The sequence below is a fragment of the Cavia porcellus genome, unplaced genomic scaffold (assembly GCF_034190915.1).
Source record: "Cavia porcellus strain 051 isolate PalLab524CR breed Dunkin Hartley unplaced genomic scaffold, mCavPor4.1 scaffold_17, whole genome shotgun sequence".
Lineage (NCBI taxonomy): Eukaryota > Metazoa > Chordata > Mammalia > Rodentia > Caviidae > Cavia > Cavia porcellus.
In genome coordinates, this window is record NW_026947500.1 from 54658469 (window position 1) to 54678156 (window position 19688).

Sequence of the window (19688 nt, forward strand, 5' to 3'; positions counted from 1 at the left end):
GCCAGGTCTTTTTCATAATCCCTTTGGCTGAAGATTTCACTATTAGGTTGTGTTAGATAAAATTGTTCTTGGAGAATTTTTCTCTAGTTTTCTATTTGTCATAGAATGCTTTTGGGTAAACTTAATTGAACCAGAAAGCAGTGCCTTTTATAATTCTGACCCTGCTTGTATTTGTTTACCTGAGTCAGAATCTCCTGTAGCTTGTTAAAGGAACTTGTACACAGGTTTTAACCTGGTCTTACTGGGTCACCGTTATTGGATACCAGAACAGAACACTGGTGATTTTTAACAGGAACCCATAATGATTTTAGTTGTAATACCATCAATCAATATATAAGTTATTCTTCCGTATCACCCATGTGGGGATTCTGAAATTATCTTCAAATCCTTCCTCTCAGTGCTCCAGTAGCTACATTTTACTTACTGTATGAGAGGCTTTCAGACACATTCTATGCTTAGGAAGACAAGGAAAACAAAGTTTAGATCCACTTTATCCCTTTCCTCATCTGATGATATGAATCATTATCTTCACAATGATTTCATCCAGGAAGAGGGAAAGCTGTTTGTGCTAAGGGCTTTGGTGGTGTTTCCTCAGTGATGGGTCACCTGTGCTGTGGAGGAGGCCGGTGTTTCTTAAACACCTGAGCCTTTCCTCCCTTGACTTCCTATTCCTCTCTCTTCCTGTTTCCCTTCATTTCCGGTTTCTCTCGCTTCCTGTTTTTTTGTGGTACCTGGGTGGAGACCTGAAGAGATGAGGATCACTAGGGTATTAGTTGTACTCCTCATGGGTCTTGTGTCCATTCATGGTTTGGAAGATGGTGAGGAAAAGGAAATTCTAGGAGTGGCAGTGGTATGCTTTTTTACATAAGGTGGCCTTTGGGAATTAATATTTTATTCTCTGGTGATCATCTGTTACTAGCTCTTCATTGCCATTCTCCACTCAGATACACTGTACCTCTTCTTGATTCCCCAACCAGGCAACCTCAGGCTACTGTAATTTTAAATATTATACATATTATGTATATTTATGATAACATTAAATATTATTTTAGTTGAGCAGAAGTCTTTCCTTTCTCATAGCATAATGAAGTATAATTGACTTAAACATTAAAAAGAATGCATCTGATTGCTTTTTCCAAGTATCTAAAACGAAGTATTAATGTGTTTCAGGTCTCTATCCATTATGGTTGAAAATACTTCAACAGTGCATCCTTGAGGTCTATTTGTAGATGGCATTTGAATACTAAGGAACCTGTGGATGATTGGTTTATGAGTCTCTGTAATTTTTCTACATTCAGATGAAAAGGCTGTGCTGTGGAGATAACTTCTCCATGAAAGCAGCGTGGAAAATATATAAATAACACCAGGCTACTTGTATGAGTTGAGATCCAGCTTGATCAGAGGTTAAACACTTTCTGAGCTATTTTTCGGTGACAGGCACAAGATGTGACTCTTTTCTTTTTTTATCAGTGATTATCACCTGCAATGAGTGGTGGCTGTGGGTGAAATTTAGATGGCGGCTTCTTGGGGATGTCCGGGAACCCCGGCCTTCTGAACTGTACTTGGGAACTCGCTGTGCTGCAACAGGAAGAGGGACAGATTACTTAGAATATTTTTATCCTCTCTCTCACTGTGGGATCATCTCTGAAGTAAGAAAAGTTATCATTTCAGTAATGTCCTCTGGTTTTATTTTCAGTGCTATGAAACAATCATTGAAGTTAATTATAAATTCATTTTATAGCTGATATCATCTTAATTAGTTTTGATTTTTGATCCTTTCACAGTAGAAGAGATATCAGGTAAAACCTGGAGCTTTATCCAGGGTATATTCACTTATCTAATTTTTTCAGTGTATCTCTCTTGCTTTTGATGGTGAGGTTTTATATTCTCTATGATAAAATCTACACAGAGCAAAACATTCTATTTCAAAATGCCCTAAAGTCCCTCACCTGTTTGTCATTGTCTAAAAATTCTAACAGGAATAGGGTGTCTAAAGTTACCCAGCTGTTGGATAGCTCTTCCTGAGATTGCATTAATTATTCCACATGGAAAGGATCACTCTGTGTGTGTGTGTGTGTGTGTGTGTGTGTGTGTGTGTGTGTGTAACAGAGAGAGAGAGAGAGAGAGAGAGAGAGAGAGAGAGAGAGAGAGAGAGAGAGAGAAAGAGAAAGAGGGAAAGGGCCTAGCTTGAATGGAGAGAAATAAGCAACATTATTAGCCAATTATGTGCTTGCTGTGCTGATGAGTATTTTAAAAATTCCAGTCCCTTCAGCCTCATGATACCTGGTGAAGGTTATACTTATTTAACGAATGGGATTTACTTAGTGTTAGCTGGTTCGTGTAACCTTCATAGCACCCTGGTACTCAAAACCCTGCACATTTTAAAGATGAAGACAGCAGCAAAGAGCACCATGTCACACAGCAAGGGGTGTACCTGCCCTCTGATGGGTGTTAGTGCCAAGCTCCGATATCTCTCACACCAGCTGCTTTTACTTTGTATTAACTTCTTGTTGGATTTGGTAATGCAGCCTGGCTTTCTAGTTTGGTCCTCTCCTATCTTATTTTTAGTGTATTGAAGGTGGGATTGAAATAGATGGAGAATGTATAAATTAAAAAAAAGCATTATAGCTATGTTTGAATACAAAGTTTATGGCAGTGGAAGACACAGTGTCGTGAATCCCCCTCAGATACTTCTCTTCCGTTTGGAAACACGTATCCCATCATTCTTGTCACTCCTTGTGGTAGTTCTGGGAGTCTGCTTTGGCGTCTCTATGAACTGTAATCAGATATATGGTGAAGGCTGCTGCCTAGGACCATCCAGTGGAAAGGGAGGTTTGTGAATAGCATGATGACATGACCTCATCTGTCTTGTTTACTGGGTCACACTGAATGAGATTAGGCTCCTCAAAGCAGAAACGAGTATGGACAGTACGCATTCTGAATTAATGAATTGGTTCAAACATTGAGGCAGCCACAATTGTGCAGCTAAAGACACTTACACAATTGGAGTTCCTGAATTGCCTCAGGAAGTGTTAAGAACTACATGATAATTGTGTTTAGGGTAAGGGGACTATTTTAAGGGGGATTAATGACATAACGTCTTCTTAAAACAAAACAAAACACTAAATATTTACCATATTTTCTGATTTCCCCATATGATTTAAATTGACTGATTCTCCTCTTGGACCCAGATATCTATCCCCTGCTTTTGATCACTACTGAATCTCCCAGTAACTAAGAAATGTTTTCCCCATGACAAGATTTCTACAAACAGTTGTTAAATGAAATGTAGGCACTTAATAAATACTTGTGAAATGAATAATGAGGCAGTGCCAATCGTCAGCTCAGATAATACTGAATTACTCAGTGGGATATTTCCACTGCTAGTGCAATCTTTCTGGTATGTTTGGAGGATTTCTTCTAGGGAAGAAGATCTGTCTTTTACATTGTAAAAGCAGGTAGGCCATGGAAGCAGATACATCCTGAAGTTCCAACTTGCAAATCTTGGGTAAAGAAGCTGCCTGAACAATAAAACCAACCCAGGGAAAGAAAAAGATATAAGATAGTTTTTCAAGGGAAACTGAGAAACGTATTTGATGACGTGATGAGGTTTTACAAAGTCAAGCTATTCCTAATGTCTGCTTACCTGGGACTCTCAGGTACATGGGTCAGTATATTCCCATGTAGTGAACAATTGAGATAAAATGCAATGTCTTTAATATGTAATAAATATCACTTGTATGATACTCAGCCCTACACATTCTTACCAGACCCTTTTGTAGGTCAAACATTTTGGAATTACTTACTTTCTTTGGTCACACAAAGAGCAAATATTAAATATAGAATTTAAACTTGTGCCATCTGAGGAGCTAGCAAGCTCTCAAGCAGCATCTTTAAGATGTTAACTGGTCCAATTACAGGTGAATAATATACAAGTACAGATTGTATCTCACTGTGTGGGTAAGGTAAATGCTCATTTTTAATACTGCTTTATGTGTTGTGAGTATAGAAAAAATTTAGTTTGTAACATCCAGACATAATGAAAATAACCAGTTTTATACTCTTCACCTGTGTAGGTACGCATATGGGGCATTCTCATCGAAAGTTCAATTGTTTATGAACCGGATAATTCAGATGCCTGGGGTTTCTTACCAATATCATGCTTCATTCAGAGGTGAGTGTTGTAGCCCACCGAAATAAAGGTTATCTGACAGGAAGCTGAATGCAGGGTGTTCCTACAGGAAAGACATTGTGGTTGAACATTTGGGTCCTCTGTGATCTGTAGAGTTCTGCTTAATCCTGTATGTCTTCCCACTGAATTCAGTGGGTAGGGGATTTTTCTGACGGAAATGAGGCTCAGTCAGTTAATAGTTCAATAGTGGCTAACAGTTTGCTGAGCCACTTGCCAACTTTCTTGTTCTACATCCCATGCTACCAAATCTGCCCTACGTTATCTGTATAAATATCAAGAGGTGCTGGTAATCCTTATACGAATGGGTCAGACACCATACATTCTAATGGATCAAGGTTAATGATTGCTTGATATCAGTCGATATGAAAACTGGGGATTCTGAGTCTTACATGCTATAGTTTAGTGTTGTCTGATCTTTTAGGCAAGATCCATGTATAAGTGTTATAGACTCAATGGTAAGTACATCAGTACCTCGGTATTTGTTAACAGGTTCTGGCAAAAGCAACACATGTCAAAAATGATGACCAAAAATTATATTGGCTGGAAAGGGTAAGTGAGTCAGAAGGGCATCAATACCAACAAGTTCTAGCTTGTTTGCCCAATACTGAACAGTGGATATACGAGGACAGGGACAAAATTGTCACCTGAAATGCACTGGGAGTGAGCCATGGTATGGCTGCATTATGCAGAGAGATTTGACTGGCCAATCTTCCTTCTCTTAGATGTTCTACTTCTGTTCCTACCAGCTATTAGAGTGAACCATACTATCTGTTTGGAAATGGTTGGGTTAGAGGAGAGAATGACTTCAAAGGCTCAAAAGCAGAGTACTCCTCCAACACTTTCAAAGTAGAACTGAACAAATCTCTGGCGATTGGCAGTGTGATACAAAAATCATGATCTGCTACAGTGGAGCATTCTCTTCTTACCTCATGAAAGTAATTTCTGCTGTGAGAGAATGAAACAGAAGGTTGTATAGGCACAGAGCTGAGTTCTGGGCACTGGGGGTTTCAGTATCAACAGTCTGAACTCCATGGAGAAAAATACTGAGCAAAATGGAGACTAGATAATTGTATTTATCTTATAGTCACTGACTTTCAACAATGTTCTGTGTTTACTATTCCTTAACATCTCTGATTCCCCACATACATACATGAAAAAATAAATTGTAGGTCATATTCTCAATTACATATAAAATTTAATGTTTCCTTCCTCCTATATTTGCAAATCTGTCAAAGGATTTGGAGGCAGGCAGGAGGTCACCATCATCTATAGATACCTTCTTGCTTTTTCTACATCATATTGTATTCAAATATGAGACAGAGTGACAGAGATTGTGAAGTCTGCCTGGTTCTGAGTTGCATGGTGCAGCTGTGATCATCTCTAGCAACACTAGCTAAAGTCTAACATATTTCAAATTGTGAATAAATGAGTTTCTTGGGGAAGCCCTAGAAGTGCAGTTTGTCTCAATTACAGAATTCCTAGTTCAATCTAGATAAGACTTTATCTACTCTACACAACTCCTCTCTGTCTGATTGGTTGTTCATTCATTATGGTAGAATCTCGTTTTGGGGGGGAGTTTCCACTCCAGCCGACAAACACTCTTGGGTGGTTCATTGAGCAAAGAACTAGAAACGAGGTCTGTGGTGGGGAACTGACTGACCATGCCCCACTGAATGGTCGAAAAGAATGGGTGCTATTATGCTTCTCTCTCCACCTGCACTGTGGCCCTCCTGGGCAGTCACACACCAGCAGACAGCTGTTAGGGAAAGAAGATAACTGTCTCCTGCTGTAAGCACCCACAGAGTGCGTGGGGTTGATTTAAGACACGTTCCTCTGACTTCTTAAAGGGAAGGAGAGTTTCAGTGATTTCTGTCAGTAGAGGCCAAGAACACAGTTTTCAGTGTCATCATTTTTGCAGACATGTAGTGAGATGAATAGAGAGAGCAGAGCAGCTTTGGGTACTTGTTAAGGATTTCCGGCATGTGGCATTTATGTTAAATCAGCTTTGGGCCCCACCTGCATTTTTGTGGGGTAATGAGAAGTTCCATTCTATGTGTCTAAGAATTCTTTCCTCTGTAAAGTATAAATTTTCTTTTCTTTTTTTTGCCTAAGCTAGTTCATTTGGCACTCTCTTATTCATGACCCAAAGATCTGATCTAATTGGGTTTCTTTCCCTGCACACAATCTTTTCTTTACTTCTCCCCCCCTCCAGCAGTGTGTGCACAAGTCTCATATTGCTGTGTCATGATTTCTCTCATTCAGAGCATTTACGTTAACTTATTGGAAAAAGACAGAAGACTATGGTGCTCATGAACCCAAAAACTCAACAGGAAAGCAAAGCTCAACTTCACTTCCAGTGGAAAACTCAGGGACCCACCTGGGACAGACATTAAGGTGGGTTTTTTGATTTCTCACTATATTATGTATTTTACAGTACATTTATGAGATGAATCACACACTGTATTTTTTTTGTTTATTTAAGAGGAAAAAGAGAAAAACACAAAACAAAACAAAGCAGTATAAGGTTACATATAATACAGAACTACAAAAAAAAAACATAACAGTAAGAAATCACCTGTTAATAGATTACATATTATCATCTTGGAAATAGTTGCTCAAATCACAGTATCAAAGAATACAAAGTAGACATTCAAACAGAGAGACTGCAAACAGCTGTGTTCAATGATCCAAAAACATTAATATAGTCAGCTATTCAACACCCCTATACACACTTGCTGTTATATCCGTTAGAGCTCTTTTTTTTCCCCTTCCTCTCTTTTTACAACAAAATTTACACATTTTAGATTTTATTACTCCTTAGTTCTTGTTACTTTTTTTGGGGGGGGGAGAATGAAGTCAAATATGGCAGAACAAAGCTGTCAGTCAAAACCAAGGATAGACTTAGCACATGATGTAGAACAGAGTACACGGTTATTAACAATAGTTATCAACGTTGTCTCTTGTTTCCTTAAAAAGATTTGTCTATCTCATTAGATATTATAAAGTTGAACAAAACAGTAGAGAACAAGACCAATAAAACTTAGACATTGTAAACATTACAGGACTTCCAAAGGAGACAATAGTCAAACCTGAATGGGCATCTTAGTGAATCTTATTGCCTTCAAAGTAGTTGCCTATACCCTCAGACTTGATACTATCCCACAGAATGGAACAGAGTCTAATCAGTCAAAACAAGATCGTGGGAGTATTACAGGACTTCAAAACAAGTTAATAGGAAATCGAAAAGAGTTACTATTATATATCCTAATTTTTTAAATTTTTCCCTTAATTAAAATAAACATAAGAAATAACTAAATAATTTTTTTAAAGAATAATAGTTACCATAGTGTCTGTCTTTTTCCTTGAGATATTTGGATAAAACTTCATATACTATAGCTTCAAATATTTCCATATCAAGAAGTCAAGAATAAAGCCTTTCTAATTAATAAGTGAAAGTTTTATAAGGCTTCAAGGCCACATAATGGGGAATCATGATTGCCACATATTTTCATATATTTGAATCATTACTTACATTAGGGAAACTATTCAGTATTCATACATGCGAGATTGATTTATTTCACTTATGAGTATGGTCTCAAGCTGCGCCCATTTATTGATAAATATCTCAATGTGATCCTTCTTTATAGCTGAATAATACTCCATTGTATAGAAATACCACAAATTTTTTATCCATTCCTCAGTTGATGGACACTTGGGTTGTTTCCAAGATCTGGCAATTACAAATTGTGCTGCTATAAACATAGGTGCACATATATCACTGTGGTATGATGCTTTCAGTTCTTCTGGGAATATGCCTAGAAGTGGAATAGCTGGAATAAATGGGATTTCCAGTCCCAACTTTTTGAGAAACCTCCAGACAGACCTCCACAAAGGCTGTACCAGTCTACACTCCCACCAACAGTGCAGGAGAGTTCCTTTTTCCCCACAGCCTCTCCAGCATTTGTTGTTGTTGGTTTTCTTGATCCTGGCCATTCTTTCAGGAGTGAGATGGTATCTCAGTGTGGTTTTAATTTGCATTTCTCTGATGACCAATGATGATGAGCATGTTTTCATATATTTATTTGCCATTTGCATTTCTTCATCTGAGAATTGTGTATTCATCTCAGATGCTCATTTTTGGATTGGATTTTGAATTTTGGAGATCTGAGTTTTTTTTAATTCTTTATATGTTTTAGACAAGAGTCCCTTGTCAGAGAGAGAGTTCACTAAAATCTTTTCCCAGTTTGTGGGTTTTCTTTTCACTATGCTGGAGATTTCTTTTGACATGCAGAAACTTTTTAATAAGAAGTGTTCCCAGTTATTGATTCTGGGAAGTATTTCCCGTGCGGTTTGAGTCCTGTTCATGAATTCTTTACCTACTCCTATGTCTCCAAGGTTTCTACCCACTTTGTCTTCCAGTAGATTTAGTGTTTCTGTTTTAATATTCAGATCTTTGACCCATTTAGATTTTAATTTAGTACATGGTGATAGACATGGGTCTAGCTTTAGTTTTCGGCAAATGGAGAGCCAGTTTTTCCAGCACCATTTATTAAAGAGACTGTCGTTCTTCCAGTGAACCTGCTTGGCTCCTTTATCAAAGATAAGGTGGTTGAGTGTGTTTGTAGTTGTGGTTGTATCTTCTAATCTATTCCATTGATCTTCGCCTCTGTTTTGATTCCAATACCATGTTGATTTTACTACTGTTGCTTTGTAGTATAATTTCAAGTCAGGGATTGTGATGCCTCCTGCTTTGCCTTTGCTGCTTAGAGTTGCCTTTGTGATTCTAGGTCTTCTGGTTCCAGATGAAATTTAGGAGTGATTTCTCTAGATCTATAAGGTATGTTGATGGTATTTCTATTGGGATTGCATTGAATCTGTATAAGAGTTTTGGGAGAATGGCCATCTTCACAATGTTTGTTCTTCCTATCCATGAGCAAGGGATGTCTTTCCTTTTTCTGAGATCATCTTCAATTTCCTTTTTCAGTGTATTATAATTTTCACTGTATAAGTCTTTCACTTCTTTCGTAAGAGTAATTCCTAAATATTTCATTTTTTTGCTTGCTAATGTGAATAATCCAGTTTCTCTTATTTCCCTCTCTGTGATTTTGTTGTTTGAGTATAGGAATGCTATTGATTTCTGAGTATTGATTTTGTATCCAGCCACATTACTGAATTTATTTATTGTATCTACGAGTCTTTCAATGGAGCTTAGGGGGTCTTCTATGTAGAGTATCATGTCGTCTGCAAACAATGACATCTTAACTTCTTCTTTTCCTATCTTTACCCCTTTTATTTCTCTTTCTTGCCTAATTGCTCTGGCTAGTACTTCCAGTACTATATTAAATAGGAGTGGTGATAAAGGACATCCTTGTCTTGTGCCTGATTTTAAAGTAAAGGCTTTCAATTTTTGGCCATTTAGTATGCTGCTGGCTGTTGGTTTGTCATAAATGGCCTTTATTATATTGAGGTAAAGACCATCTATTCCAATTTTCTGTAGAGTTTTTAATCATGAATAAATGTTGGACCTTATCGAAGGCTTTTTCTGCATCTATAGAAATGATCATGTGATTCTTATTTTTGGCTTTATTGATATGGTGGATTACATTTATTGATTTGCGTATGTTGAACCATCCTTGCATTCCTGGGATGAATCCCACTTGGTCATGGTGTATAATCTTCTTGATGATTTGCTGAATCCTATTTGCCAATATTTTATTGAGGATTTTTGCATCTATGTGTATTAGGGAGATCGGTCTATAGTTCTCTTTTTTAGTTGGGTCTTTCTCAGGTTTTGGTACTAGAGTAATATTTGCTTTCAGAAATGACTTAGGAAGGATTGCTTCCCTTTCAATTTCATTGAATAGTTTGAGGAGTGTCGGCATTAGGTCTTCTTTGTATTTCTTGTAGAATTCTGCAGTGAATCCATCTGGGCCTGGGCTCTTCTTTGTGGGTAAGGACTTAATTACATTTTCAATTTCAGTAACAGAGATTGGGTTATTCAACAGTTTTACATCCTCTTGATCTAGCTTTGGCACTTCATATGCTTCTAAGAATCTGTCTATTTCTTCTGTGTTATCAAACTTTTGAGAGTAGAGGTTTTCGAAATAGGTGTTGATGATCCTCTGTATTTCTATTGGGTCTGTAGTGATTTCTCCTTTTTCATTTCTTATTGCATGAATTTGAGCTTTTTCTTCCCTTTTTTAAATAAGGTTGGCTAGGGGCTTATCGATTTTATTTATTCTTTCAAAGAACCAACTCTTTGATTCGTTGATTCTTTGGATTGTTTTCTTAGTCTCTATTGCATTGATTTCTGCTCTGATTTTTACAATTTCCTCTCTTCTTTTGGCTTTGGGCTTGACTTGCTCTTCTTTTTCTAGCTGTTTGAGGTGTAGCATCAAGTTATTTATTTGTATTCGTTCTGTTTTCCTGATGTGGGAACTCAGTGCAATAAATTTTCCTCTCAGGACGGCTTTCATTGCATCCCACAGGTTCCGGTAAGTTGTATCTGTATTTTCATTTTCTTTTAGGTATTGTTTGATTTCTTCTTTAATTTCTTCTGTGACCCACTGATTACTCAAGAGTGTGTTATTCAGTTTCCATGTGTTTGTGGGATTTTTGCAGTATCTTTTATCATTAATTTCTAATTTCAGAGCGCTATGATCCGATAACATGCACGGGATGATTTCAACTCTTTTGCATTTGCTTAAATATGTTCTGTGAGCTAATATATGGTCTATTTTAGAAAATAATCCATGTACTACTGAGAAGAATGTGTATTCTGATGTTGTTGGGTGGAACATCCTGTATATGTCTATCAAACCCATTTGTTCACAGGTATGATTCAGTTCTGTTATTTGTTTGCTCATTTTCTGTCTGGTTGATCTGTCCCTTGGTGTCAATGGCGTATTAAGGTCTCCTGTTACAATTGTGTTACTGATAATTTGAGTTTTCATTTCTGTTAATAATTGTTTTATATAACTTGGTGCTCTGGAGTTTGGTGCATATATATTTAAGATAGTTATCTCTTCCTCTTGGAGTTTTCCCCTTACGAGTATGTAGTGACCTTCTTTGTCCTTTATGGTCATTGTTGGTTTAAAGTTCACGTTGTCTGCAAACAGAGTGGCTACTCCTGCCTTTTTTTGGATTCCTGCTGCATGAAGAATTGTTTTCCATCCTTTGACTTTCAGTCTGTGAGTATCCTTCTGGGTTAGATGGGTTTCCTGTAAACAGCATATGGTTGGATTTTGTTTCTTGATCCATTCTGCTAGTCTGTTTCTTTTGATTGGTGCATTGAGACCATTTACATTAATGGTTATTACTGTTAAATGCTGGTTAATTGTAGGAATGTTATCTCTCTGCTGTTGCATCTTTATCTTTCTGTTCTGTTTAATTATTTGCTTTGCTTAGTGGTTTTTTCCTTTGTGTATCTAAACTGTCTTTCAATATTTTTTGCAGGGTCGGTTTGGTGTTCATGATGTTCTTCAGCTATTCTTTGTCATGGAAGTATCGTATTGCACCATCTATTTTGAATGATAGTTTTGCAGGATATATCAGTCTTGGTTGGAAATCATTTTGCTTTAGGATCTGGAATATTTCACTCCATGCTCTTCTTGACTTTATCATTTGTGCTGAGAAGTCTGCTGTGATTCTGATAGGTTTTCCTTTATAAGTGATTTGTCTTTTCTCTCTGACAGCTTTTAATAATCTATTCTTATGTTGGATTTCTGGGATGGTGATTATTATATGTCTGGGTGTAGTTTTATTTTGGTTATGAGTGTTTGGAGTTCTATATGCTTCACTTATCTTGATGTCAGTTTCTGATCTCATGCTTGGGAAATTTTCAGCTATTACTTCTCTAAATATCCTCTTGACATCCTTTATGTTGTCTCCCTCTCTTTCATTAATCCCTATCATTCTTCTGTTATTCTTCTTTGCATCATCTTGCAGTTGTTGAATTGTTGTTTCCTGATTCCTTGTTATTTTCAAAAGATCTTTCCTTTCCTGTTCCCTAGCTGCAATCATGTCTTCAAGGTCTGAAATTCTATCTTCACTTTCATTAAGGCGGTTTTTACAACTTTCAGTGGAGTTTTTTATTTCCTGTATATCTCTGTGCATCTGCATTATGTATTCTGTTTGTTTCTTATATTGCTCGTCTAGGGATTCCATCTTTTTGTTTAGTTCCTCCAATTTTTTATCTGTGTTTTCTTTAGATATATTTAGGATCTCTTTCATTTCTTTTATCATTTCTTCTTTTATCTGGGAGATTATTTCGAGTTTGAATTTCTTTAAAGCTTCCTGGAGTTGTTTGTCAACTTCAGTAGCTATTATGTCCAATATATGAGGTGGATGGGATATATTTTCTTCTATATACATCGCTCCTAGGGTTTCCTGAGATGGGCTGGAGGTTTGAGGTTGTAATTTGGTCTTTCGTTTTGTCATTTTCTATATTTCTGTGTTTCAAGTGTTATTTGAAAGCTTCCTCAGGATCTGTTGAAAATCCCCTTCTATGTTTGGAGCTACTGAGACTCTGACACCGCACTACCCCAAGCCATTGGGCCTACAGAACCAGTGGCCCTCCTCTGCCTGCTCAGAACTCTGCAGTTCCAGACAAGCTGGGCCTCAGGGACACTGTGCGCCCACCTGCCCCTTGGAAGATCCACAGCTCTTCAATCGCAGCCGGGTTAGGGTGCTCACCACAGGCCGTAGTGCCTCAGGAGCCTGTGGACCCTCCCTGCTTGCAGAGATATCCACAGTTCTCTGGGCAAAGGAAGGGACTTCTGCAGGCACTCCAGATCCGCCCAGCTCCCCCTCTGAAGGCAGATGGCTAGGCGCGGCTGGGCTCGGGGGTTAGTGTAGGCCCGCCCATCCGTCAGGAGCTCAGCAGACTTCCAAGTGTAGCCGGGAGGGATGGGGAGGTGGCTGTAGTGGCCTCTAACCCACTGCTCCACTTCACTGCACCCAGAAGCCTGGGGGGTCCGGAACAGTCTGAGATTTGGGCAGACTGTGCTGGGCACTCACCACAGGCTGAGGTGCCTCAGGAACCTGTGATCCCTCACTGCTTGCAGAAGTATTCAGTCCTTCAGACAAAGGAACAGGCTTCTGCAGGCACTCCAGATCCGCCCAGCTCCTCCTCTGCAGCCCACACACTGTATTTTACAGTACATTTATGAGATGGTGTACCATGTGCCCATGCTATTTCAGCTTAGGATCACTGAGATGAAGAATTATTGATTCCTCTAAACCTTTTATTTATTGTGATAGAGCACTTATCACAAGAGGTACCTTAAAAATTTAAATGCACACTCATTATTCTTAACTATAGGTTCAGTATTATGCAGCAGATCTCTAATGCTCATGCCTCTTTCCTCTCTGTCTTTCTCTCTTTCTGTCTCTCTCTCTTCTTCTCCTTCTCCTCCTCTTCCTCCTTCTTTCAGTTTATTTGGAGACAAGTTCTCACTATATAGTTCAGGCTGGTCTTGAACTGCCTGAGTAGCCCAGGCTGACCTCAACTTACCAGTGATCTTCCTACCTCAGCCTCCAGAGTGGTAAGGTTATAGGAGTACACCACCACACTTGACTCTTATATGTCTTTATTAAGTGAAACTTTATGCCCATTAATTAATCAACTCTCAATTTCCCTGAAAACTACCATCTCACCTCATGCCTCTATTTTTTGATTGAGTTTTTAATTAGTACATAATGATCACATTCACCATTGGGAATTTGTACACAATATATCATTTATTTTCAATTCCTCTCTCCCTTCAGTCCTTCTTCTCTTCCCCACTAACAAAAACTCTTTCCATTTTTTCCTTCAGTTCCCTTTTTTGGACTCCCCTTTGATTCTCTACCTGCATCCTCTCTTGTTTGACTCCCCATTTGAACAAGTGCCTCCTTCCTAATATCTAGCTTCCATTTTGCTCCTTATTTATACTTTGGATTTCTCACACAAGAGAAACAATGCAACATTTAAACTTGTACGCCTGATCTATTTCATTTAAGAGTATGGTCTCAGGGTGCATCTATTTACCTAAAAAGTCTCAAATTTATCTTTTTTATGGCAAAGTAGTAATCCATTGCACACAAATGCCACTTTTTAAAATAAATTTACCTGAAAATAAGCATAGGGGCTATTTCCAAGATGTAGCTATAAACATGTGTTGCTATAAACATGAGGGTACACAATATCATTGTAGTGTGATGACTTTAGCTTTTTTGGGAAGATACCTAGAAGGAGAGGAGCTGAGTCAAATGGAGCTTTTAGATGTTTGAGGAATTTCCATACTGATTTTCATAGTGATTTTACCAACTTATGCTCCCACCAAGGTGGGGAAAAGTTCATTTTTCCCCACAGCCTCACTGGTTGATTTCTTGATAATAGCCATTATTTCTGGAGTGAGGTGGAATCTCAGAGACATTAAAAATGTCCAGAAATGTTGAACATTTTTTCATTTATTTGCTGTTTGTACTTCTTCATCTGAGAAGTATGTATTCATTCCAGGTGTCCATTTTTGGATTTGCTCTTTAAATCTGAGGGCCCAATTTTTTGAGTTCTTTCTATATTCTAGATATTAGTCCTCTAACTGAGGGGTAGCTGGAAAATTTTTTTCTCATTCTATGGGTTGTCTTTTCATTTTGTTGGTTGTTTCCTTTGCTGTGCAGAAGTTGTTTAATTTCACATGATCCCATTTGTTGATTCTACTACAGGCCAATCTTGCTAATGAAAATATACACAAAAATTCTCCATAAGATATTAGCAAACAAAATGAAACAAATTAGTTACCAAGTAGGATTCATTCCAAGGATGCAGGGATGGTTCATCACTTGCAAATCAAGAAATGCAATCCAGAACATTAACAGAATTAAGGAAAAAACCCCACATGGTCATCCGAATAGAGGTAGAAAAATCATTAGAAATAGTCCAAGATTTATTCATGATAAAAATCCTAAGGAGAATAGAAATAGATTGTCTTTACCTCAATGTGATAAAAGACATTTATGTCAAATCAACAGCAACATTATACTAAATGGAGAAAAATAGAGCTCTTCCTATAAAGTCAGGAACAAGACAAAGATGACCACTGTCACCACTTTGGTTCAATGTAGTTCTGGAAACATTAGCCAGAGCAATTAGACAAGACAGAGAAATAAATCGTTGCCTATCAGGACCGCTATGTGAATTTTTTCTTTCATTACAGGAATATCGTAGGATCACACCCATTTTATGGCTCCTGACTGAGTATGGAAATTCACCTGTAAATTCCAGACTAGAGGCAGACAGGCCAACCCTAGAGTGTGGCTCCTGGGGACGTCCTGTCTGTTGGAAAACAGGCTGATGCCTGTGGACATCATTTTCACCTCTTTTAAAATGATCATCTTAAATAAAGAATTTTATCACAGTCTTTATTTATGAATGTTTTGGTGCTGGGTGAGGAGAGCTTTTTCAGAGTTTAAACTTGTAATGAAGGAATTTTTTAAAATAAAGTTTTGAAATTCTTAATTCTTTGGAAAAATTTACAGTCCTTATCTATGTGGCACTGTGGGCTATGATATGGGTCTTTGTGTGACAACCAAGCAGTGGTTCTATTGTATTCAAGCTTTTTAATTAATATTTGTATCCTTCCCATGATAGGTGTAACATCAGATGAAATTAAAGCTTCCTCAAGCTGGCTGAGAGAACAGTAGACTTTGCTCTTCTCTATTTCTGTCTTTTCTATGTATTTTTCTACTCCTTTCTATTATTATTGTGAGCTGATTTGAATACTTATGTTTATCTCTCTTGCTCATAAGAAGTTGAAATTCAAAGAGAAAATGATTCCAGATAGTTTCTCCTTCATTTTTGCTAGCTTTGAACCCAATAGTAAATTTCCACTTTCCAAAAACCTTGACTTATATAGAAGTGGATTAGTGAGCAGCATTTGAAAATGTTTTAAAAGCCCAGATGTTTTTAGAAGTCTTCTTAAACTCTAGAAACTTATCCTGATCCATCCCACGGATCAGTCAGTGGGCCTTGCCTGGAGAGGGGACGGAGATGGAGGGCTGGGCAAGAGAAAAGAGAGATGGAGACAAGGCGGGATTCCATTCAAGTCTCCTTTATTCTTAAAATGGCTACAACTTATATAGGGTGGAGGCAGGCCAATGGGGCAGGAAGAGGGCACAGAGTGTTATCTGATAGGTCATTGTCACATCCAGATATATGATGTAAGCAGGAGAGGATTGTGGGAGATGTAGGCTGAAGCGGGAAGTTGTTCATGTCATGCGCGCTGTAGGCAAGGGGAAGATCATGGGAAATGTAGGCTGACACACAAAATGCCCTCAGGTAGAGGGGCAGGGCAGCAGCAGCCACTCTGAGCTGCTCCCTACATTATCCTTTGGATTTTGAATCATTTGACAAAAATGTGAGGACAGTGCTGTAATCACAATATATTCTTAATTCCTGGTTTGGTTGTCACTCTGAGACTCCTGCGAACTTCTGGCCTTTCTTGATTTACCTAGCCAGTCAGAGGGAGAAGTCCCTGCCTCACATAGCTTCTGTGCTGCAAGAGATCTGGGGCCAGGAAGATACCCAAGAGACCAGCACAATTCTTCTCCATGTCCATGCCCAGCACCTAGGGTGAGGCTTCTCACTGGGGAGTGTGAGAATCGAATTCTTTTCAGGGAAAAGTCAAGAGGAAACTGAAGAGAAAGCCCACCCATGTGTTTCAAAGGCTGCTCACTCTGGGGTAATGGAATAGACAAATAATCTCTCTCTGTGCTATGCTGCTCTGTCCATTTCTCCTGTTTTCTACTCTGTCTCATTTCCTTTTCTAAGGGGCTTTTCTGAGATGATACAGAATATGATTGCACCTGAATGGAAGAGAGCAAGATTTTGTTTGTCAATTCATAAGGAAATGCTTTGATTTTTCTTCTCTGAAGAGAAAGTATCACTGATTGCTGCTTAGAAGATGATTTATTTATCTGTTTGAGCTTCTATCATTTCTCAAATCAGGTGTCCCATACATGTGAAGCTTTTGTCTTTTCTACATCAGTTCTTTCAACCTAAGTATTTGTCCATTAGATTTAGGTGGATGAAATTTTTGGAAACAAAGAGCAAACAACATTCCCCCCAAAAAATAGCTCTACAAAAAACCCCAAAGAAACAAAAATAGGTGTGTAACAAAGAGGCTTTTGAAGGACCTACTGGTTAATCTCCATTGTGAACAGAAAATGATAGACCAAAGGACAGTGCCCCAAACATGCAGCGTGTAAAATCATTTTAAAAGTGTCTGATAATCAAGAGCAAATTTATAAGCTATGACATTTATAAATAAGAGAATGGCAGGAAATACTATAAAGAGAGAAGTTTTGATAAATGAAATAAAAATTGAAGCCACTTGTTCCATCATTATACTCAGTGTTGAAGAAATAGGAATCATTGCAGTTTATATCATTTTCATTTATAAATATATATCATGAGTGTGTCACTATTGAAAACACCCATAACTATTAGAAAATTATAGCCTCTTAGCATTTCAGGGTAAGAACTTAAACTTCTTTCAATCCTGAGCATTCTACCAATGCATTTCATGATGAGATAGGCTAAATAGGAAAGTGGTCATCATTGTCAGCACTGTCCTGAGTAGTTTATGTGGATTTACCCTTTAAAAACTTGTACAAACCCTACTGAACAATCAGGCATTAAAGTTACCAGTCAGGAGGACAAGTCAGGTTGAAATGAAGCCTTTTTAAAAAAGAAGCAAAATGGTGTGTTGGCTCCATCAGGGCAAGAATAGGAACTGTACTGAGTCAAAGTGGAGCAGGCCACAGCCACAGATGAGGAACTGATGGATGAGGGTACCAGGCACCGTATGAGGAGGATCAGCCTGAGGAGGTTTTAGGATTCTAAGCCCCTGACTATGGCACCCCAAGGAGTGCAACATCTGGGCTCTGCATCAAGCTTTATCCCATGAGGGCTGCCAAGAGATGCTCCATAATGGATCAGTTCTAGAAGATCACATAGCAGGCTTTTGCCATCACTCCAGAATATTCAGCTCTACCCCTTGATTCTTTAAGGCCCTAGACATAAATGGCATGGATATTAAGGGATATGCTTATAGCCATGATATGCTATCAGAGGCAAGGTCTAGTTCAGGGCCATTCCAACGAAGATGACCAGATCAACTTCAAGGCCATGAGCCCCAGTATTAGCAAGCCAGAAAAAATCAGAATGCAGCCCACTAGGATGTATTCTAGGCAGCTAACAGGATTTTTTGTCTGTGACTAATCAGAAATTTACACTGCCAGTGTCATTGATTCAGGTGCCAGATGGAGTACACGTAATTGCACAGGTATCTTATGATTGGCCAGTGGGAAATTGAGGTCTTTCCAGTTGGGTTGTACATAACATTTTCTGAATGGATTTCTAGCAGTAGAAATAACTTCCTGGAGTGTACATATGAGTGCAGGGTTAGTAAGACCACCTAGAAACTCTCCTTAGTAACAGGATGCTTGGCTTTGGGGCCTCCACCTTATTTGATATACTATAGTATGCTCAATTGGGAAAGCATTACCTTAAATATTAAGAAATCTCTAATCAGTGTCCCCTATGTGTGTGCCACTATATTCATAGAATACAGTCTGGAAAAAATAAAATTATATTTCTTTTTTAAAAATTATGAATTTTAATAATGACATACAAATTATAATTGTAAAAGCATATCAAACACATTTACATATCCAGAAACTATACAAATGTAGAAAATGTTGACCTCAAAATGATGATGAGAAGACACAGAAATCAATTTTACTGCAATCATGGGGATGAGAATTCACATTTTTGGGAGCAATTTGCAAATTTCAATTAAATTTCTTTTTTTAATTTAAAGAGATTAAGACAAAACAGTACATAACAAAGCAGATCAGAACAGAACAATGGAAGCAACACGGTATTTCACCTGATGACAACCCATAATTAACAGTAATTACCACAATGTCTCTTTCTTTGAAATAGTTGAGTATAACTTCCTATACACTAGTATCAAACATAACAAAATAGTATAAAACCATTCAAGAGAATGAGAGTATTACAGGGCATTCAGAACCAAATAACAGAAAAAAATGGATACTATATTATTTCATTTTCCATAGAAAATTTGTTTATACTATCACACAGAATAAAATCCAATAAGATACAACATGATAGAGCCAATGGAAACAGAACAAGAAAAGCATAGTAGGACTTCAGAGTAAGATGACATTATATCAGTATTGGCTATTATAATTACTTATTGTATTCAAAATAGCTATTCATACATCAACACAGATAATATAATCAAACAAACCAGGATAAATCCATTCCAGTTAATGAATGTGATCATTATAAGGCTTCAAAGCAATATAATAGGGAATCATGATTACCATAAACTCTTATGTACTCTTACTATTTCTTATACTAGGGAGACTATATGGTATTTATATTTGCAAGTTTGATTTATTTCACTTATGAGCATGGTCTCAA

At 37.8% G+C, this 19688-nt stretch overlaps 1 protein-coding gene across 2 annotated transcripts; it reads left to right on the top strand.

The window, feature by feature from the left end:
- The first annotated feature begins 712 nt into the window (after positions 1 to 712).
- On the top strand, positions 713 to 15765 carry Oosp4a (oocyte secreted protein family member 4A). Of its 2 annotated transcripts, XM_063229277.1 has the most exons (5): positions 713 to 818; positions 1471 to 1649; positions 4077 to 4174; positions 6455 to 6586; positions 15391 to 15667. In XM_063229277.1, the coding sequence occupies exons 1-5, from the start codon at positions 752 to 754 to the stop codon at positions 15425 to 15427; spliced, it is 513 nt and encodes a 170-aa protein (XP_063085347.1). In that variant the 5' UTR covers positions 713 to 751; the 3' UTR covers positions 15428 to 15667. The 2 variants fall into 2 exon arrangements, with proteins under 2 accessions (XP_063085347.1, XP_063085348.1); XM_063229278.1 differs by lacking the exon at positions 6455 to 6586 and having other exon boundaries at positions 15391 to 15765.
- Positions 15766 to 19688: the final 3923 nt, after the last annotated feature.

What these genes read in the sequence shown, in the direction of transcription:
- Oosp4a (XM_063229277.1), top strand. Translation starts at nt 752, where the DNA reads ATGAGGATCACTAGGGTATTAGTTGTACTCCTCATGGGTCTTGTGTCC. An exon ending in ATATCATGCTTCATTCAGAG is followed by an intron (nt 4,175 to 6,454) that starts GTGAGTGTTGTA and finishes TCTCTCATTCAG; the next exon opens with AGCATTTACGTTAACTTATT. An exon ending in CACCTGGGACAGACATTAAG is followed by an intron (nt 6,587 to 15,390) that starts GTGGGTTTTTTG and finishes CTTTCATTACAG; the next exon opens with GAATATCGTAGGATCACACC.